Source organism: Crotalus tigris, unplaced genomic scaffold (assembly GCF_016545835.1).
Source record: "Crotalus tigris isolate CLP2741 ecotype Arizona unplaced genomic scaffold, ASM1654583v1 scf7180000017794.702064, whole genome shotgun sequence".
Classification (NCBI taxonomy): Eukaryota; Metazoa; Chordata; class Lepidosauria; order Squamata; family Viperidae; genus Crotalus; species Crotalus tigris.
The window spans coordinates 183,336-206,119 of NW_024096641.1; the positions used below are offsets into that span (position 1 = coordinate 183,336).

The 22,784-nt window shown below is 36.0% G+C and overlaps 1 protein-coding gene across 2 annotated transcripts in view; it reads left to right on the plus strand.

The window, feature by feature from the left end:
* Window positions 1-1,841: 1,841 nt before the first annotated feature.
* Window positions 1,842-22,784, plus strand: part of FAM81B (family with sequence similarity 81 member B) — a 36,186-nt gene continuing 15,243 nt past the window's right edge. Inside the window, exons 1-5 of one of the 2 annotated variants that reach the window (XM_039342523.1) lie at window positions 1,842-1,986; window positions 3,006-3,093; window positions 4,090-4,274; window positions 4,625-4,686; window positions 18,988-19,246. In XM_039342523.1, coding sequence (XP_039198457.1) covers window positions 4,643-4,686; window positions 18,988-19,246 — 303 coding nt within the window. In that variant the 5' untranslated portion in view covers window positions 1,842-1,986; window positions 3,006-3,093; window positions 4,090-4,274; window positions 4,625-4,642. The remainder of the gene's footprint in view (window positions 1,987-3,005; window positions 3,094-4,089; window positions 4,275-4,624; window positions 4,687-18,987; window positions 19,247-22,784) is intronic. The other variant, XM_039342524.1, reaches the window with a different exon arrangement.

Here is a 22,784-nt window from a genome sequence, read left to right on the forward strand (position 1 = left end):
CTATCTGGAAACACAGCCAGCATTCAGGAACAAATAGAAGAGTCAAAGTAAGATTCAGCTAAAAAAGAAGATCAGCTACTGCAAAATCGGTTAGGTCCTCTGTTAATAATACCCCTACAATTAAAGCTTTTCCCCATTTTTAGGTGGTGATGTAGTCCTTGGACGTGTTTCTGAAGCTTGGATGTGAGCACAAAAGCATAGTGCCTGGTCTCATATTTTTTGCTTTTGGTCTTACCAACAAGTCACAGTCTCTCATCTCTCCATCTCAATCTTTCAAGACAGGCAAGGTTAAGAAAGAGAAGCAGCAAGATTCCAGGTATATCCTTTATTGTTGTAGGATAGGCTTATTTTGAGTTTCTTTCTCATGCTTTCAATTTTCTGAAGACTGAGTTGTCGTTTCTCCTTCTTTAACATTTCATTACTATCATCCTTGTCCAAAGATATACATTCTTTCACACTGTGCTAAGTGGATGAGGACCCTTTCAGAATGACTAAAGATCTATTTTTCAATACCCTATCAGCTTATTTTACCTTCATTCCTCTGGTCAAGTAAGAGCTGAACATCCCCAGCAATTTTAACAGTTACAGGTGCTGATGCATTCCGTCCCTTTTAAAGGAATGAGACCTAGCCTACAAAATGCAAAGGTTTTTTTTTACCAATCAAATCAACATTACTCTCCTATTTTACAGACTTGATGATGTCATGCTGCCTTTTTATTGCATCTTGCTCTTGGCAGCATAATATTCTACTCTGAACCACTACCATGTTCTTTTTTTCCCCCTCCATCCATGCCATTTTAATCACTGAGAGTAACTAGCGCAGCAGTTTTTATAGTGCTAGTTCAGCAGTTGTTGATTTTCAAATTTCTTCTGCACTAAGCAAAGAATAGTACCTGTGTGGGCATTTGTATTCTAATTGCAACAAGATAACTGTATTGTATGCTTCTCTTAAGAAACCTGATAATGGTGAGAAGACTGATAATGAATAAAGATAGTGCTAAAATTTGGCTGCTGCTACAAATCAAAGCATTCAACTGAAAAATAGACAAGTAATGAGAATTTGATGCACTTCCTTTTTTTCTCTCTCCGTTTCATAACCTACCGCTGAACATTGTTTGTACTATTTCCAATTATTATTTCTATTTGTGCTAGATTTCTGCACATCAGAAATCTTGTTTTTATTGCATCTAAGCCTGTTGCAATAGCAGCAGCTGTTTGATCTTCAGCATACTGAATAATCAGCTACTCTACTCACTAAAACCTCCTAAGTGGGCTATTGCTGTAAGAGCAGTGGCAAAAACCTTTTTTCCAGCCTGTCCAGATAAATGTGTAATTTCAGGAGTAATGCACAGGAGATAAACGCACACAAATACACCCCCCCCACTCCATTACAAGAAGATATATTCCCTTATTTAAAGGAGGCTATAGTATTCTGTTCACAAACTTATACTATTCTTGCTAGTTTATACCATGCTTGCAAATCTCAACAATGCACAGTATTTCCTAGTTAAAGAGGGAACTAATACAGAACTAACCATTTGTGTAGCTTTCTATTATAAAAAGAGAGAGAAGGTGTTTCTGGCAGTATGACTTAGTAGGATGGTTATAGGAATTTCCTTCCTAAAATTCCAAATCATTTCTCTATTATTTAGGGTGATATAATGATGGTGGATCCTCATGGATGAAAGCAACTGTGTTATCTTACCAGCTCCAGAAGAGCAAAATGCAGAACACAGAATTAAAAGCAAATATATAGTAACTCATACTTTGGTAGGAGCAATTAGCTTTCCTGCCTACTTCCGGGACTGAAAGTAGGCATTCTGGTTGCCTAGAGACAAAAATAAACAAAAGGAGTTTAGTAACAGTGCTGGGTGCTATGGAATCTATCTGCTGCCTTTCATGATTAAGAGAAAAAAACCAATCGTTTCTTTTCTGAATTTCAGCCAGGATGAAGTATGGTAGCTCCTCTGCTAAAGGTTCCAACAGGTATTGCTCATTTTTAATAACATTTTAACAGCTTCCTAGCAATCCAGAAGAATACAAGAGTGGACATTCATCTTAGATTCAGTTGAAATATAAAGGGCTTTTTTCCAGCTTTGATTTAGGATTTTCTGGGACTGAGAGTATTATTGTGACTGATTTATAGCTTTCTACAAAACTAAATATTAAAATCAAAATACAATCTCATTTCTCTTTTCTAATAGGATTGCTGATATAGGATGCCTTCAGAGACCTTGAAATACTACAGTAATCTGTAGAAGTGATTATAATTGAAATAGGCTACTGAATGCCAAAGCTATGCTATGTTTGATGAAAGAGTATTAGAAAATCACGATACAAAATTCTATTCATTTGATTGTGTTTGAACTGCTTTTCCATTTGGTTTCATTATGTTAAATTACATTAATTGTATTTCTCAAAATTGTCTATATCAGTGGTTCCTAACCTTTTTTAACTAATCGCTCCCTTGAGCCAATGAGGAAGTTGTCATCGCCCCCCTCCCCCAACATAACCGCTCAATCACAACATAGGAAATAATTCTTCAATTTATGCAAACACTTTTTTTGTTTTCTTTAAAATTGTCATCAGGACATATCGATACAAATAATTTATTTCCAGTCTTTTTCCCATATCTCCCATATTCTGGCTAATGGCATGCCACTGTATGGGTAGAGGCTGCTGTGCAATGCGCATGAAGATAAGCGATGCGTATTCACATATGTACGGCGTTCTGTACTGAAGCTAGTTGGAGGGACATTTGAAAACACAATTCAATCCACTAATAGCAAGCGATTTGATGTTTTTGTACGACAGATATAAAGTCATTCACTGTACAAAAAAGTCTCAAAAGTGTCCCCAAAACTTCTCGCTCCGTCGCCCCCATATCGGCCCCTTTTCGTTCCATCGCCCCCCTGAAAAATGAAATCGCCCCCTGGGGGGCGATATCGCCCAGGTTAAGAACCACTGGTCTATATAACTGAACAAGGCAATTTATTTTATCTCAGGAAACTGGAATTTCAAGCTGCCTTTTAGCTGTTTTGAGCATGCGCCTCACAGAAGACTGCTGATGAAATACTGAATGAAGGCTTGACTGTATGTATATTTGGCTAACTTGTTGAAAATACATATTTTTAATTTTTTTGTAATTGTTTGCATCAATGGTATTGGAAATATAAATAATAAATTAGTATTATGATCTTAATCAATGCATTACAGAATTAAGACCTCATAACCGAAGATTATGGTCCATAATTTACTCTGCTATTTCAGTGCAGATTAGTAAATAGATATTTTCCAATTTTCCAATCGAGGACTAAGAGAAAGTGACTATACCAAATTTATGATGCTGGTTAACCACTAAATAGAAAGAGTTTGTCTCTGCAATAATATTTTAAGAACATAAATTCTACGGAAACAAGCAAACATCTAAAGCTTAGTTTCCCCTCCTTCAACATAAACAAGCCATTTCCAATACTAAAATGAAAATAAAGATACAAAAAAGCCCCCTTAAGAGATAAACATCAGTAAGAGATGTAAGAGAACCAGTTTTATGTAGCATGAAAGCCAGCTGGGTGACTTTGAGTCTGTCACTGTCTCAACTCAACCCCCCTCACAGGGTTGTTATTGTGGGAGAAATAGGAGACATAAATATTAGGTATGTTCATCTTCTTGAATTGCCCAAAATGTACATTAAAAAGGCAAGATAAAAATATAATAATAAGAACCAAATTGGTATCATGATTAAGTTGCTGGACAGGAACCTGAGAGTTCTAGACCATCTTTAGAGAGCCTGGGTGATCTTGGGCCAGTTATCTGATTAAAGCTCCACCATTTCTGAAAATCTTGTCAAGAAAACTTCAGGGATTAGTCCAGGCAATTGCCAGGAATCAACCGGCATAAAAGCCAAAATATGAATAAATGAATGAATAAAAGAAAGAAAGAAAAGTTCTCTTTGGATCCCACTGTGCTTCAATTCCTTGCATTCCTTATCACTGAATAAGCAAGTTATACCTTCTGGGAGTTACAGTATGGTGTCATTTGGAGGATCACAATTAAATACCACTATAATAGTATGTTTTACTAAGACAGGTTCCCAAATTTCGTCACAAGTCATAAAAATGGAATGTTAACTTCATGACATCACCAAGGAAACAACAATGCCAGTTTTAAGCATCTTTCAGAATTGGATAACAGTACGAAGTCTTCCAGAACTGGATAACAGTCATGTTTGCAGGAGTTGTTAGACTAATAGACATAGCTCTCTTTAGTCTCAGGTAAGATAGTTAAGTTGTCTCATGCTGTTCATGGGATTTTAAAGTTCTGCTATATATGATTGTCAAGTTTTCCAATGAGATTAATTAATTTGATATTTCTGTTATCAGTTTTGACATCACAAGCAATAAGTAGTCACTAGTAATCATTACTTTATATTAACATGAATAATCTGTATTTGTAGGCTCAGACCTGATTAGATGAATTCCAGTTATTACCTTACTTATAACTAACTACTAACATTGATTGTGTTCTACATAAATAGAACAAAAAGTGATTAATGACATTTACTACCTTAATAGGCTATGATGATTAGTTTAATGAATGTGAAATATGGTTTCCTTTTTTACAGATAATACTTCAAAGAAAAATGTCAACAGAGAACACTGCAGAGTTGACTAAATATCTTGAGAAGTAAGTGAACCATATTCTAGCCTTTCAATGATCACAAGTTATAAGTATTCTAAAAAAAAAGCAAAGTAGAAGAAAATTGGAAATATTCACTTTTTGTTAACTGTGAATTTTGATTAGCTAAACTATAATAATTTAAAAGCAGCAATTCTGACTTGCATTAATAAACCTTTCTTTAAACTAATCACAGTTGTGCTTTGCAAGTTGATTAGTCTAAACTAGAAAATATAAGTTTCCTATTTTCTCACAGCCATGATCAGTGAGAAAGGTTATATTTGGCCCAAGCCTCAAAAAAGTATATTCGTAAAGCATTAAATTATGTCCTAAGAGTAACCAGATTCCAAAATCAGTGTAATCTTCTTGTTCATTTGTTTGGATCTCTGAAGAGCTAGATTGGGCCACCAAACATCAGGAACATAATTTCTGCCATTTTGAGGCAAGAAACATAAAAACATAGTTTTGACAATAAAAAGCTTATAAACAAAATATTATTTAAGAATTGTGTTTGTACTACACTAATTCCCTTACCATATAGCTTTCTTATCATGGCAGTTAAGAGGCTTCATCTTTTTTCTTGAGAATGCTGTCCAAAGGTATAGGTTATTTAAGTAATTGTTCAAAGATAATATTTCCATTTCTTTGCATCTATTTAAGAACAAGTGTTAGTAACCAAGGTGATTCCTTTATCCATAACAAGATGTTTGTGGGGTGTGATGAAAAAAAGTCAAATGGCAACTTCCAGGTTTTTTATCAGTATTGCACTATTATGGCTGCCATTCTGACCAAACTTCATACATCTCAGCAGTAGAATCAGCTTCTTAGATTTTATCCAGATCACTTGCCCATTATTTATTTATCCAAACTATATTATGCTATTTATACTGCAATAAATGTTTTCATGAATTTGCTCCTATTTTAAGTAGTATATGAAAACTACTCTTCAATTTTATTTTAATTCTTTTTTGGACAAAAGTCTATCAGAGCAACTCAAATTTATAACAACAATAGCATTCCTTGTGATCTTGACAGTGTATTATATCCTAGCAGAAATAATTAGTTTACATCTTGAACACATGTAATTAACATATGGATTTCCACAAAATTTAGCCTTGAAAATGTCTGGTACAGAAAGGACTAATTGCATCTGTTTCAGATGCATCGTAGTGAATGCATGAGGGGGAAAATGAGCTAGCTAAGTAAAGTACAAACTGCAAATTAATGAATAAATAAATGGGTGCAAGGTTGTTGTAATCATTACATTGGTATTGATTTTAGAAGGTCAGAAAGCCTAAAATATTTATCCTTGACTGCAGAGACTCATACGGCCATTCCTTCCAATTGATGCTTCAGTATGTCTTTTAAAGAATGCAATTAATCCAATTAAGTATTAGTTTTAACTAATGAAGAGATTACATGTTTATGGGCAGCCCCACAGGTTGAGAACAAGTTCTGTTCCTAATTTTGTCTTTAGTTTGAATTTGTATGCAAGTCGGAATTTGTTTGTCTATGGAGATTCTCAATCATCCAGGTCATGGTTGTCCCAAAGGTGCTTTTTCCAAAAGGCCACTGGACTTTCTTGGGTCTTTTTTTTGAACTGAAGAAGCTTCTTGGGTGAGAAGCAAAACATTTTCAAAGTAAAAAACTAAGAAAGTCCAGTTGCCTTTCGGAAAAAGCACTTTTGAGTTGGAATTTATACTTACAAAGGGACAGCCTATTACTAAAATTGGCGGGCAGTGTTGTCCTTCCTCAAGCTTGAAACATTCATTAATGCTGAAGCTGTGCAGTCCTTTCAGGAACCACTGAAAATAGACTGTATATTAAACACATGCAGCCTCAGTAGAGGAAGAAAATGCTGCCCACAATAGGTAGCCCATTTGTATCTACCAATTGCCCTTAAGTCAGATGTACTTAACCCAGGGATTGCTTGTACTGAGTTTTCATTTGCATCTTGTGGACTTCAACTCCCAGAATTCCTCAGCCAGCCAACTTTAAGACTTGTGGGGCTTCAACTCCCAGAATTCTTCAGCCAGCCAACATTAAACCATGACTGGGGAAATCTGGGAGTTGAAGTCCAGAAGTCTTAAAGTTACCAAGTTTGGAGACCCCTGCAATGACAGTTCCCTTTTGCAGATGGTGAAGTAGAATCAGTGTTCATTTTCTTCAATCTTGCTGTGGCAGGAAAGTAACTCTGGGAAAGAGAGAGACATCTGTTGGGCAGTATTTCATTGCTACTGAGCCATGTTGTTTGGCCTCCCTGGATCTGCTTAGAATGAAGTATGAGCATTTTGGGTTAAGTCTCCTGGTGTATACTTTTAAATCTAGTGAATTTTCATTACTGTGTTAAATCACCCAAAGGGCATAAATAATGTGGTGGCATGGTGATGCAGTGGTTACAATGCAGTATTCATGCTGCACACAGACAGGAGTTTAATCCTGACCAGCTCAAGGTTGACTCAGCCTTTCACCCTTCCAAAGTCGGTAAAATGAGAATCCAGATTATTGAGGGAAATATGCTGACATTTATAAATCGGTCAGAAAGTGCTGTAAAGCACTATGGGGCAGTATATATATATCTAAGTGCTATTACTATTATCTGATTTAGAATCTGAATAGAGTAAACCTGAGTTAGAATTTGGATGGGGGAACACCTGAAAATTCCAGGGATGTTTGCTAGAATGGGAAGTTAAAAAAAAAATCATAAAGAAGATTGTAACAAGCTACTTTTCAAATGCTGCCAAACAAGCCACCCAGAATTGAGTACAACTTGAGTGCATCTTTTATCTTTTTATTGCAAAGCAATATTTACCTTTTTACCATTAGACACAGGGCACCAGGGGCATGCTGCAATTAAATCATTTAGTGTCTAGCTTCTAAGATCCTGGAACTGTGGATTCATGTATAATTAATTCCCCAATTCAGTTAGGATCAAGCTGTTTGAAAAATGAATATAATTTAGCATCGTTCCTGTCAGTTTACAGACAGACAGACTTGTTTATAGAAGTCTATGTGCGTTTAGAGCTACTGCTAGCATTAATGACTGCTGTTTAAAGACTCAAGTCCCCAATGCCACCTCTATGATTTATTTTCCTTTGGGGATTTAAAAAGCAGATGCTGTTGCTGAGATTTTTTAAAATGCTTTGATTACTAAAACATTTGCAGAAGCAATTTCTCTTCCAATTTTCAGGCAATTTCTTTAAGAAATCTCTAACATATTATGAAGATTGTAATACTTCATAGCCCTCACTCTTATTCTAGCATTTATATAGCTAGCTTGATATTTTCACCATCGGGATACAGCACCCTTCCATTTTTCAGTGGTATATTAGACAGTGTTTCAGATGTATCTATTTTTAATTCCAAAGCTGAACATCATTTTGTAAACAAATAGCTAGGCCTTGGGTCCTGATGCCCAAATTCCAAATTTATTTTCCAGGACAATCTTTCCCTATGTGGTACCTACGGTACCATTTGTGCTGGTTTTTAAATGCTATACATTTGCTCAATCTGGTTGAGAATTTTTGTTGAACACATCTAGAGGTTCTGCTTGGAAAGATTCTTCTAGAGTCCTAAATACATTTCACCAACATTTTTTTCCTCTAAGTTATATTGTTATATTATAGAAATTCTGTGGCCTTTATTGCTGCCAACTGATTTTAATCAGTTTAATTCCCACACTGGTATAATTTTTAGAGAGAAGACATGCTTGTGAAGCAGAGGATTAATTTTCACCCCAGTGTACTACTAAAATCTCTCCTCCAGCTTGGAAGTTAAGGAAAAAATGACTTCCACTTGTGTCAATGGCTGAAGAAAAATATTTATCCCAGATCTTAGAGACAGAGACAACATCTTTCAGTTCAGGCATCGAGGTCTTTATTGACAACTGTGCTGTGGGAGAAAGAAATGTAGAATCCTACTATCTAAGCATGGTAATATGGACCTTAAGTAAATGAGCTAGAACAGGGATGTCAAACTGCCAGCCCATAGACCAGATGCGCCACGCAGAAGCCGTGCCCGCTCCTGCTGCAGTAAGGGGGAAAAAGTCGTGATATGTTGTGACACATCACGTGACATGGCAAGTTTGACACCCCTGAGCTAGAACAAAACATCATAGAATTGAAACATACCAGAACAAGGCAGTTCAATAAGGAGCAGTGAATTTCTGTTATACTGCTGTCTATCCCATCTCATCTTCCTTGTCCTGCATCTTAATTTTTTTCTATTGAATATGAAGACTAATAAAGAACAAAGCTAGTGCTTTCTTAGCAGTCCTGAGTTTTCTTTAAATAGTATGAGTCTGATAGCAATTTTCAAAATCAGGAAAAGATTAACTTAGTGAAAATGAAGAATGTATTTTTATTACTTTCCTAGAAGATAATGTGATTTTAACATGGTATCCTTCTTTGTATGCCTAAGTAAATCTTGGGTTGTCTATGTGTACAGGAGAATAACTACTCTTAATCTCTCTCTATGTGTGTGTGTGTGTCTCTCTCTCTTCCTCCCGTCCCCTGTCCATAGAAATCTGGTGCTAACTGTAAAGCTTTATAGCCTGCTGTTCTAAACTCTAATATGTGAATGTGAGTTAGGTAAATGGGAAAATGTCACAAGTACGTGCTACAGTGAGAGATGCCTTCAAAAAGTATAAATGAAGAAGATGGAGAGCATTATTTTAACCAACCTGCCTTCTCTTCTCTCTTCTTAGGTTTCCTTTTATTGTATATGCTATGCAATCCATGCTCAGCCTTCCTCTTTTTTTTATTCCCAGAGACCTGCCTGATCTTTCTACCCTGTTCTCGTTCATAAGCTTCTGACTGTTCTTTTATTTATTTAGTTTTACTCATTTATAACATAAAATGTGAAAATACCAAAGCAAAAAATAGGGGACAACAGTAGAAAAAGGTGTGAAGAAGGGGGTGGGGGGAGAAACAAAAGGCATTGACTTCTGACTCTGTTGCAGTAAAATCAGACATTAAAATCAAATTTTTTTTATTGAAAATTTTTAAAAACTTTTACAGAAACAGAAAAAAAACAATAACAACAACAACACAAAAAAAAACAAAACAAAACAATACAACCCTCTCCCAACCCCTCCCACCCCCCCCCCTCCCTCCCCCCGAGCTTCCCAGAGCAGAATATAGGCTTAATTAAAAGAAATTAACAAAATTATAAGATAATTAAGAACAAAATATATATGAATACAGAATTATAAACCTTAAAAAGAAGTATTTAAAAAGGAAAAACAAAGAAAAGAAAAAGAAAAAGTAGAATTTTTATAGAAATTATAAAAAAGCTAAATGATATTTTTTCATATCCAATTTAAATTGTATAAAATTTATCCATTTTTCCCATACAGCAAAAAATTTCTCTTGTGTTTGCTCTTTTAAGAAAGCCGAAATCTTTGCCATTTCCGCCAAGTAAGATACTTTAAAAAACCACTCTTGCAAAGTAGGCAAAGATTCCTTCTTCCAGTATTGACCTACTAACAGCCTTGCGGCTGTAATCAAATTCAACATCAATATAACCTCCTTAGCATCACAATCAGTAACAATACCAAGCAAAAACAGTTGTGGAGTAAATTTTACCCTCTTTCTAAAAATTCTCTGAATGTTCCACCATATCTTAATCCAAAAAGCTTTTATATTTTTACACGACCACCAAATATGATAATAAGTGGCATCCAAACAGCCACATCTCCAACATTTAGGCTGTAAGTCAGGATACATGAGAGACATCTTTTGTGGATCAAGGTGCCATCTGTAAAACATTTTATAAAAATTCTCCCTTAAATTCTGAGCTTGTGTAAATTTAACATTTCTCACCCAGATAGTTTCCCAGGTATCCATTAGAACTGGTTCACCAAAATTCTGCGCCCATTTGATCATACAATCTTTAATTAATTCTGATTCTGAATCCAGTTCCACTAGCACCCCATAAATATTTTTAATGTGAGTTTGTCTTTGATCCTTTACTTGCTTAAAAAGATTTTGATCTTCTCTAAGCAGGCCTAGATTACGATCCGTCTTCCATCTATCTACTAATTGTCTATATTGAAACCAAGAATAGGTAATATTTTCATGTACCAAATCTTCCAAAGATTTTAACTGCCAATTTTGACCATCCCATCTAAGTAGTTGTGTATAAGACACCGTATCCATTTTAACACCTCTCTTTATCCCCTCTATCGCATGCCAAGGTATAGCCCATAATGGTATTTTAAAATCACTTTTATAATATTTCCTCCAAACTCTAAGTAGAGAAATTCTTATAATATGAGATTTAAAAACCCGATCCACTTTTTTATTAAATATTAAATAGGCATGCCAGCCAAAAAGTAAATCCCATCCCTCCAAATGGAGTATCTCTAAATTTGTTAAATTTACCCAATCACTAATTAATGTTAAAACCACAGCATCATAGTATAATTTCAAATTCGGTACCTTGAGTCCACCTCTCTCACGGAAGTCCTGCATAATTTTAAACTTTACCCTTGGTTTTTTCCCTGCCCAAATAAATTTATTAATACCTTTCTGCCATTCATTTAAATTAACCTCATTCTTTAAAATAGGTAACATTTGAAACAAGAAAAGAAATTTGGGCAGGACATTCATTTTGATCACTGCAATTCGTCCCATGAAAGATAACTGTAGCTTCTCAAATCTCAACTTTTTACATTTCTATAAAAGTGTACACTAACCATTTCTGTATTGGCAAATCAGTCTAATCGGTAAAACTCAAAATCATAATATCATTTTTTTTCACCTCAAGCACAAAAGTCCAGAAGCAGTTTCCAAGTAGAAACAAAGGTACTGATGTTTTTTTTCTTTTATCAATACAGTCAATTTGGCCCTGTCTGCTAATTCCATCAGCTTTTGTAACCATTCATCCACGGTAGGAATCGAAGCATCCTTCCACTTTTGTGCATAGAGCAGTCTTGCTGCCATCACCATATATAAAATCAGAGTTCCAATTTTTTTTTCCAGTTCTCTTTCCATTAGGCCCAGAAAGAAAGTTTCTGGTTCAATCTTTATGTTCACTTTAAGAATTTTCTCCATTAATATATGAATCCTACTCCAATATTTCTTTACCTTATCACATGTCCACCATAAATGATAAAAAGTCCCTTCTTTACATTTACATTTCCAACATTCATTTGAAATACCTTTATACATTCTAGATAACTTATCTAGTGTTAAATATCAGCGATACACCTTTTTTCCACATATTCTCCCATTATTCAAACATCACATTATACCCAAAATTCCTTGCCCACTGGATCATACAGTGTTTTACATGTTCATTTTCCAAATTCAGTTTTAATAACGTTTTATAGACCTTGGCAATTATATGATCCATAATATTCTGGCTCTTCTAAGTTCTTTCCCTCCCTCTCTAGCTATCATTTCTTCCCACTGTCTTCCAAGCATTTTGTACTTTCTTCTCCGCAATAATAACTGTAATTATTTTACTATGAACTGAATGGAATTTATGGAACTAATTATGATTAACAAATTAACTGAAAGGGAAATGATTAAATTTGGATCAAGAGCTGGGTAGAAATTGGGAATTTAATTAGACTTCCTAAGTTGACTTGGCTTGTTTTTGGATCGGAGTTTTGTATAGGTTTTGAAATGCTCCTTTAGCCATTTTTAGACTGCAAAAATGTTTAGTAGAAAAACATTTTTATAGATTTTATTTTTTCATATCCGTACGCACTATCACAAAGTAATTGTAGCTGAAGAGGATAATTAAAGTGATGCAAGAGTGGCTGCAAAGAACTTTATTTTATATTTTGGGGAAATTATTTGGCTTATTGGAATTTAAACATAGATTAATCATAATTTATGAGTTTGTATATATAAATATAATATTCCTTGGGCATATTTTATGGAGATTTGTACTATTTGGATCTTCCTACTAACTGCCTGCCAATAATGGCTGGAGTATTGGAGGATATTTGTTTTACCATGGAAGGTTCTTGACGATGCCAGACTTAGATTTAGGGTGATGGAGAGGGTTAATGTCATCCAAAATCAGCAGAAAAAAAAATACTTGCTTCACTTTGAAACCTAATACCTTTATTTTAAGATATTAGGGAAGAGAAACCTATTAAATCTTAATAAAATGCTGAACACGTACTTAAGAAAATAAAGGAAGAATTGGCTGTACATATTCAGTATTTATTCAACTGGAAGAGAAAAAAAAATCTATGAGCTATGAATTTTTAAAAAATACTGGGTGAACGTTTTAACCACAAAAAATGTCCTAACTTATTAATATTTTATTTAATCCTAATATGGTGGTTGCCTTCAAGTATTTGAAGGACTTGTCATGTGGAAGTCAGAGCTGGCAGTTGTTCAGAATTGTTCCAGAAGACAGAGTAAGAAATAATGGTTCATATTATAAAGAAATAGATTTCAGTTGGCCATTATTGTACAAGAAACAGGATGTCCCATAGGTGATAATGTCTCCTTCACTATAGTTTTCTAAACTGAGACTTGATGGATTAGATTTGTCAGGATTTCTCTAGTAACTGATTCCTGAACTGTGCATGGGATTGGACCCAAGGATCCCTTAGTGTCCCAACTTTCCATTCTCAGATCCAGACTTTAGTGGATAGATCCAAATATTTGGCCTTCAGGTTAATTTTCTTCACATTAAATCTGAATGTATAAGCCTAATGTGAACCCTCCTAGTTTCATGTGGGGTTGTTGAAAAGGAGAAATGGGGTGGGTTGGCATGATTCATATCTGCAAACTGGACATGCTTTTATTGTGGATCAGTTAACTCTTACAGTAGCTTTGGCTGCATCTCATAGTTTTCTCTTGCAGTGGATCATCAGGCCTTCATAGGAAAAAGGAAATTCACCCCTCATGTTACATAAGGTGAATGCTAGTAATGCAGTTTTGATTACCATTTGATTTTCCATAAATTATTCCTGAAAACAGTTTCTCCAAACTCAGCTTTGTAAAAAAAAATTGCATTGTACGGATGTTTTAATTCATGATCTTGATATCAAGTATAGGGAGATACAGGGTTATTAGAGGGCAATGTTTATGAAGAATGTCCTTTCCTTCTTCCCTTTGCCATTTTTGAATGTGACTTTTGAGGTTGAGTTTAATGACAACAATTGCCTAAAGTGATAATACTTCAATTGTGGGGAGATTGAGCTAGCATATAAACATTCTGGTGAAAAGTTGATTGCATAATCCTGAAAACAAGAAGAACAACTTTAGAGACAATCAATTTTTAAAGCAGCCAAAACTGAGAAGCTTTTTTCAACCTTTTCCTTGGCTGAGACTACAATTTAGGTACCTCTGAATAATTTGCATCCACTAGGCTCAGTATAAAACTCTTGCCTTTTTCCAGCTAGAAAGAGAAGAAAAAACCCATTTCGAGCTCTTATCCCCATCAATAGCAGGAGCCATTTGAGGGAAGCTGTGTAATTAGGAATCCAGATCTGTATTATCTCCTTGCTGAACACATTGAAAGCCTTTCCTTTTTCCAGAAAGAAACCTCTTTGCAACAAAGGTCCTTAACGTACTGGACATGAGCCCAGCTATTGAGACTTTGAAATGTACAAAGGCCTGTTAGAATTGCCCATTGAATTGAACTTGCACTTACAGTCCAATGAGACTGCTGGGCTTTCAAGGAACTATCCCTTCCAGTCCATTTCCTCTTATGATCTACACAGTTCCTGGTCAACTGAATCTAGATCAGAGAAGAGAACTGAATAATAATGTCCATCCTTTGAATTGATCTGAATCCCAGCTCCAGGTGAACCATGAATTTAGGATGCCAAGAGTCATGTTGAAATGACACAGCCAAGAAGAACTGATGCCTTTCGTTATGCCCCTTCATGACCATCTACACTAGAGGCTGTCTACTACCAATTCTTGAGAAACAGGAAAGTGTGACATCCTTATCTTTTCTGTCCTCCTCCGACCCCCACTCTATGTGTAGGTTACAATATAATATGTTTCTCTGTGTATTTTTCCACTGTCTCTTACTGAACTCCTGACTTAAATGCATTCACCTATCTTTTCCCTCCTTGACACAGTTTATTCAGATCACTCAAAGAAATGGTTCTTTTCCTTAAAAACTGTAATGTATATGTTGTTCCATTTCTAGCACCCAGGGATTATTCACTGCTATTGCCTTAGTGGTGTTTTAAATGCTACTCCCTACTGATTATTACTTTTTCCTCATTATCATTTTCTTACTTCCGCCACTGAGTGCTTTGTGGGTTTTTTGTCCTTTCATCTCTATTCTCCTAAGCTATTAGGGGAATATGCTTTAAAGGCTGTTTTCCAAATTGGTTTGCAAAATAATATTTAGATTATAAATATTACCTTACCTTGTGTAAAATAATGTGAGTATGCTTGGGATAAAAGTAAGCTTTCATTGTACCTGTGGCATGCTGACCAAATTGTGCCAGAACAGCTCAGTACTTTCTTTACAATGAGCAGGGAATGTTATATATGGCATAAGCTGCTAAACTGATGTCTAATTCTCTGATTTTTCCAAAAGCATTTTGTGAATATTTTGATTGGCCAAAGCAGGGGTTCCCAACTCTCGATTCATGGACCAGCACCGGTCCACAGCATGTCAGAAACCAGGCTGTGCAAACAAGTGAAGCCCCATCTGCAGGATGCAGGCGGCACCTGAAACCATGCCCCCACTGGTCCTTGGAAAAACCTCTGTACATGGAACCGGTCCCTGGTCCCAGAAAGGTTGGGGGCCACTGGACCAAGTCATAACAGGGGGCAAAGGCCCATTTGATAACAACCAAAATGACAACAATATGTGAAAGATTGTAATTTGAAATGTAAGATGAGTACATTGGGTAAAGAACATGAAATAATTAATGACTTCATAAAAATATATATATTTCTGTTATGGGTGTCTGAAATCAAGAGAAAGGGGAAGAATGAAATGGAGCTGAACAAAAAGGGTATGATCTGGTGGAATGATATGATTAATATATGAAAGAGATGATTTAATTATATATGAAAGAGCTGAAACATTAATATATGCATAAATAGCTATATATAGCAGATACATATAAAAGAAAGAAATCCTATAAAATTAACATTTCATTCAAGGCACCAAATAGTTTCTATCAGCTAAGTATATAAATTAAAATTTTGCTATTGCCTTTAAAACACTTGGATGTTGGTGATTTAATAAGAATACCTCAACCTCTCCATCATGAGTGTTTATCAGACTCAAGATTGGGTGTATTGGCTGTGATCAAGAGGGCTTTTTAAAAGGATGTGTGAAACAGATTCAGTCTCAGAATTCAAACAAATACATACAGGTAGTCCTCGTCTTACAACCACAACTGAACCCGAATTTTCCATTGGTAAGCCAGACAGTTGGTAAGTGAGTTTTGCCCCATTTTATGACCTTTCTTGCCTTAGTTGTTAAGTGAATCACTGCAGTTGTTAAGTTAATAACACGGTTAAGTGAATCTGGCTTCCCTATTGACTTTGCTTTTTTGTTTATTCATGTCAGGAGCATCACAGTTACAGTATACAACATAAAATTTAAAATATAAAATACAAGATTAAAGTATGTACAAGTTAAACAGATCTTGCCCAGAAACTAGCAACATTAATTATGTTCTGTTGCACATATGTTCTGGGGTCCTTAAGTCGGCACTGATCAGGATACAAAGAACAGGTATATATGTGTTTTATTGTCTACATGTCACCACAATTGCAAAGGGCAGAAGCCACCAGATAGCCCCATTTGATCAGACTATCTCTGGGTCTTGTTGTCCCTGTGCACAGTCTATCCAGTTGTTTCTATACTTCCCAGCATTTGCCAGCTCCTCCATTAGTTCTGCCCAATTTTGGTTCTTCGTAGATTTCCATAGGTCCACTCTCTGCTTTTAAAATCTTCAAAGTCTTCTGTTGAGCTAAGGAATCTGAAAGAAGCCTCCCTGATGAATGTGTGTTGTTAACACAATTGGGCATCCCCTGGGCAACATCTTATAGCTGGCTAATCCTTTCAATCCAGAAGCACCTGAATGGTAGTGAGATGTTCATTCCCACCTGTGGCCTTGCTTGTCAGAAGGTCACAAAAGGTGATCACATGACACCTGGACACTGCAATCATCATAAATGCATACCAGTTGCCAAGCATTGGAATTTTGATCACTTGACTACGGGAATGCTACGAGGGTTGCAAGTGTAAAAAATGGTCATAAATCACTTTTTCAGTGCTATTGTAACTTCGAACGGTCACTAAATGAATGGATGTATGTTGAGGACTACCTATACTCAATCTTCATAGGGTTGTTGCAATATGACATATCAGAAAAGAATTCACTCCTATTTTTATTTTAATGAGGCTGAAAAAATCTGGCAATTATTTTTAAAGAGTTTTGGTTCAAATTCCGAAACAATGGGGAAAAAAACAACAATTAAAAATTCCCTCTTATTCTGTGCCAAAAAAATAAGTATATAGCAGTTATTGAGCAATTTAAGTGTGAAGGGATTATAGAACAGTTGCCTTGATCAATATGAATCTAGGAGGCCTAAACTGAACGTTATAAATTAATTGACAATTTATAATCTCAGCATTTTATATGGGAACTTACTAACTTCATGAAAGTTGCTGTAAAATAAAGAAGGATAAAGCTCATGAACCAGAACATGCACATTAAAGAAGCTATATCAATTATTAAAAAGAATGTAGTAAACCCTAATGGACTGCACTAAGAATCAGGGTGATTTGAAAACATTTCCACAGCTTCCCAAAGAAATACATTTTGTGTGCAGCTGCACAAACATTATTGCTGAGTAGGCAACTGCACACATGCTTCCCAAATGTGAACATATTTTATGAAGAAAAGGTTTAATAGTGAGTGTGATGAACTGAGTTTTCAGTGTGTGAGGGAAACAAAAATGGATATGTATTCTGTCAGAAGCAAAGCGGACGATTGCCTCAACCTTTTTTCTGGTGAATATATTGCCAGCTATTATGGCACGATTTTTACTAGCTATTTAGTCATAGCCTAATAATTTGCCAAGTCTTTGTTGGATGTTTAGGCCCAATTCTAGAAGACAAGGCAAAAGTCCTCAACTTACGATCATAATTGTGCCCAAAATTTATGTTGTTAAGTGAGAAATTTGTTAAGTGAGTTTTGCCCCATTTTATGACTTTTCTTGCTACCTTTGTTAACTGAATCACTGCAGCTGTTAAATTAGTAACGTGGTTGTTAAGTGAATCTGGTTTCCCCATTGACTTTGCTTGTCAGAAGGTTGCAAAAGGTGATCACGTGACCCTGGGGATGCTGCAATGGTTATAAGTGTAAAAAATTGTCATAAATCACTTTTTTCAGTGCTGTTGTAACTTCGAACGGTCACTAAATGAATTGTTGTAAGTTGAGGACTACCTGTACAGACATTATTGTACAAATTGAAAATTTTGTATTAGCTGTACTTGGAAGAATTCAGATGATTGGAAATCGCATTTCACTAATGTCAGAAGCAACAAGGCACTTCCAGGTTGAAAGCATTTGCCAATGACATCACTGTTGCCCGGGGGAACCCAGTTGGGGGCTCCTTTCATGTCCCCAGCAGAAACTGGAGTTGGAGCTGGGAACTTATCCCGCCCCATGGCAGCACTCGGGTCTCAAACATGAGCTTGTTGCTTGTCAATCCAGTATCCTAACCAGTGGTGGGATTCAAATATGTGAACAACCAGTTCTCTGTGTGGATGCCGTTTCCAGAAGTCCATTCTGGGCCTGGGCAACAAAAAATTAGCTACCAGTTCTGCTGAAGTGGTGCGAACCGGCTGAATCCCACCACTGATCCTAACTATGTGAACCACTGTGCTTCTATGATTGGAAATAGGTTTGTCCCTTAATCTTGGAACCTGGAATCAGAATTCTGCTGAAGCTGAATAGAAAGTTATTTTCATATTTTCACATTTTTAATTATTACTACTAAAATATTTTTTATGGTTTTATGGTATATTTTTAAATTCTATGACTTGGTCTTGGATCATAAATAAATAAATAGGAAGAACAACTCTGTGTTTACTTTTTAACAACACTATGTTTGTCATTATTTCAAAGTTGAATTCTTTTTTTCCTCTTCCTCCTTCTCCCCCTCCTCCTATCTAAAAACTTTTCAGATATTGAGTCATTCATTACCCATATGCCATTTGAGTTATAGGCAGAAATTGCAACCTAAAGGTACTTTGTAATATTATCTTGTTGCTGTAGCTGGATGCAATAATAAAGGATTTATCTTTTTAACTTTCTTTCTACTTCTCTCATGTGATTCCTCTGGACAGAACTCCAAGCCAACCATTTCTACCAGCAATTCCTAATGTGTCTGGAAGCAGAGTGAGTTCCCTGGAAGACCGGCTATCTAACCAGGAGCGTACCACTGCTGTGCTTCTGGATCAGGCCTTTCGGATCAAAGATGGCATTGCTTCATGCCTTCAGGGAAATAAGAGCTTTCAGCAAGGAGAGGCAGCAGCTCACCAACTATTGGAAAACCACATCCAGACAATCACAAGTGTTGTTAAAAAGCTGAGCCATGACATAGAGGTATTGGCAGATAGCAATTTATTAAACATTCAGAAGTTATGCAATGTTCAGCCTCAAAGAGGTCAAATTCATATTACGTTTTCCTAGAATATTTCCAATATCTCAGGGGTTGCCACAAAGAAGAGGGAGTCAAACTGTTCTCCAAAGCAGCTGAAGGAAGGACAAGAAGCGATTGATGGAAACTAATCAAAGAGAGAAGCAATCTAATATTAACTAAAGAGAAATTTCCTGACTGTTAGAACAATTAATCAGTGGAACAACTTGCCTTTAGAAGTTGTGGGTGCTCCAACACTGGAAGTTTTTAAGAAGAGATTGGACAACTATTTGTCTGAAATGGGATAGGGTTACTCCCTGAGCAGGGGGTTGGACTAGAAGACCTTCAAGGTCCCTTCCAACTCTGTTATTCTATTCTAAACATCCCCAGCATTTTTACTATAGCCTTCTAGCAATGTTTAAGGATCCTAATTTCATGACTCATACCAAGAATCCTGGTACAGTTGAAACATAGCAATAAATGTCCCCCAACCTCACAGATTATGAAAACTCAGAATCCCTTCCCCACATGCATGTACATACAGACACTTACACATACACTACAGTTTCAAATTTTAAAAGTCCAGAATTCTATTACCTGATAATGTAGGATAAAATAGTTTCCAGATGACATTTTCATTGTACTGCCTTACATGTTCACTGAATATTATACTGCCTCATATGCTGCCTAACATGCCCAATATAATGCTTAATATACTGCATAACATGTTTACTGGATATTTTAAATGCTTTCCCATCTCTTCTCCCACATTTTTTTCCTGAAATACATCAAGACAGGATAGATGAAATGAAAATGCAATTGCTTTTGATGGATAGTTTTAGAAGGACTTCAAATGCCAAGCTTGCTCTTCTCTACCATCCTCCACTATTGGTATTCTACAGACACAGTTGCCCTAAGATCCTGATTTGCTATCCTGTCCCACTTTTTTATCTCAGGGCATGGAAATGGAGGAAGGGAAATTTTGCCCTACTGAAATTATTGTGTTTATTTATTTATTTATTTATTTATTTATTTTTAAAATTTATAAGCCTCCCCACTCCCGAAAGACTCTGGGCGGCTAACAATAAAAAACACATAAAACATAACAAAACAACAATACAAAAACAATCATCCAGGGGTAAGGTTTTATAAACCCCAGGCCTGCCGGAAAAGCCAGGTCTTAAGTAGCTTACGGAAGACCAACAGGGTGGGAGCGGTCCTAATCTCCGGGGGGAGCTGATTCCAAAGCGTGGGCGCCATCACAGAGAAGGCCCTCCTCTGCAGCCCCGCCAAATGACATTGCTTGGCCGACGGGGCCTGAAGGAGGCCCAGCCTGTGGGATCTAACCGGACGTAGGGAACTATGAGGTGGTAGGCGGTCTCGCAAATAGCCTGGCCCTGAGCCATATAGGGCTTTAAAGGTAATGACCAACACCTTGAATTGGACCCGGAGACCAATAGGCAACCAGTGCAGCTCACGGAGGATAGGTGTAACGTGGGTGTATCGAGGAGCACCCACTATCACTCACGCGGCTGCATTCTGGACCAGCTGTAGTCTCCGAATACTTTTCAAGGGTAGCCCCATGTAGAGCACGTTGCAGTAGTGTTGGCATAAATGGCTTGGTTAATGTCCATAGATGAAGAGATTCCCCATGCAAAACATACATGCTAGGGCATTGGGGGGGGAACCCATAATGAAATATTTCTAGACAGTGAGATAATTTTAATTGGCTTCCTTTGCATGTGAGCCTGCCATAATAACCATGAATAATTTGGGTCCTTAGAGAAGAGGTCATCAGGAAAAAGATAAGTTAACAACATCTTAGAGTTTTGCTAATGGCTTCTTTAATAGTACCCAACATGTTGGAAAATGCCTTTAAAATAATGAATTTGTCTACTGTGAAAACAGCATGACAAATCAATCTACATTTCACATATATAAATAGGCATATTTTTGTATTTGAGATTATGGGAGAAAATTAATTAAAAACTTTTAAAAACAATACCTAACACTAGTAAGTTTAATTATATTCCTGAAATAATAAATAAGCACTTGAAATAAATTAGAGAAAACATGGCAATAATGTTTTTTTTTCTTTGTATATTTGCACTGTGGGCAGTTTGTAGCCACTGATGTGGGCCAGGAGTGATAGTGTCAGTAACAACATTGTCCTTGGACAAAATCAGATATTTTCCCAAACCTGGCTGTAGCCAATGACTTTTAAAGAGGTCTTGATTCCTGCATACATCCACTCTATTGAATAATGGTCATTTGTTGTACTGTAATTTTAAAATAACCAGGCAAGACTAGAATAATTATATTATCTGGATCTAAATCATGCAATAAAATGTATTTTATTAACACAATAGCTGGATTAACTCATTGTATTATACTAAAACCATATAATCCAAACAGCACACAATATATGAACTTCCCTTTAGTGGGTCATTGGATGTGTATTGAGTTGATTTTATTGCATAAGCTATGACCAGCCTAGGACCACTTTGCTCAACTTTTTCCCCAATTTTTCCTGGCAACAGAGTCCAGACACCTCTCTTTACTTTTAAACAAATCACAATTCCTGCCTTTGATTTCTTTCAAATTAAAGCTTTTAAGAACAAGGCAGGAGCCATGATTTTAAATTTTTTGTTGTTTGCTAATTAAAATAGTTACATTTATTTCAATTCAAATACTAATGTAGTTCATTTAACATAAGAAGTAGATGGGTTTTGTCCTCATGGATATAAAAAAGCAGGAAGAGTACATGAATCATTATATGTGGCAAGTTGTTTTAAACATTCATGTTTTGCTTATTTTGATATAGCATAACACTCCAGCCAGACAGTTTGCTATAGTAGTTAAGGGACCAGGCTAAAAACCTGCATTCTCATCCCATTATGTGGTTTATTAGCCTATGTGTCATTTAAAAATGTTTTTGCATGATCTTTAGATATTTTCCCCTGTTTACATTAACATTTTTATACTGAAAATGAATATTGAAAGCAATATATGCACTCTGGTTATTTGATCTTGGTTTAACAAATTTCATGTGCAATTAAAAATATCCATTTGCCATTTTATGGATATATAACATCTTGAGAGCCAGTTTGGTGTAGTGGTTAATGCATCAGATAAGTAACCAGGCAATTGTTAGTTCTAGTCCCACCAGCAACAGCAAAAGCAAACCACTTGAGGAGGGGAGAATCTTGCCAAGAAAACTACAGGGACTTGTTCAGGCAATTGGATATGATTGAATGGAAACAAGAAGAAAATCATGTTATGCAAGCATAAAACCCTTGCATAAAAGAGTTGCACAGTTTAAGATATTTAGGTGTAAAGGATAATCCTACTTTTGCACATTTTAAGAAGTTCCAAAGGTACTACCAATCTTATTGTTGTAAGGCAAAAGAACAAATACCAGCAAAGGCAATTTATTTTGTAACGTAATTCTGAATTATTACCAGAGCAAATTGGTAACAAAGCTTTTTAGGTTCCAGAATTAAG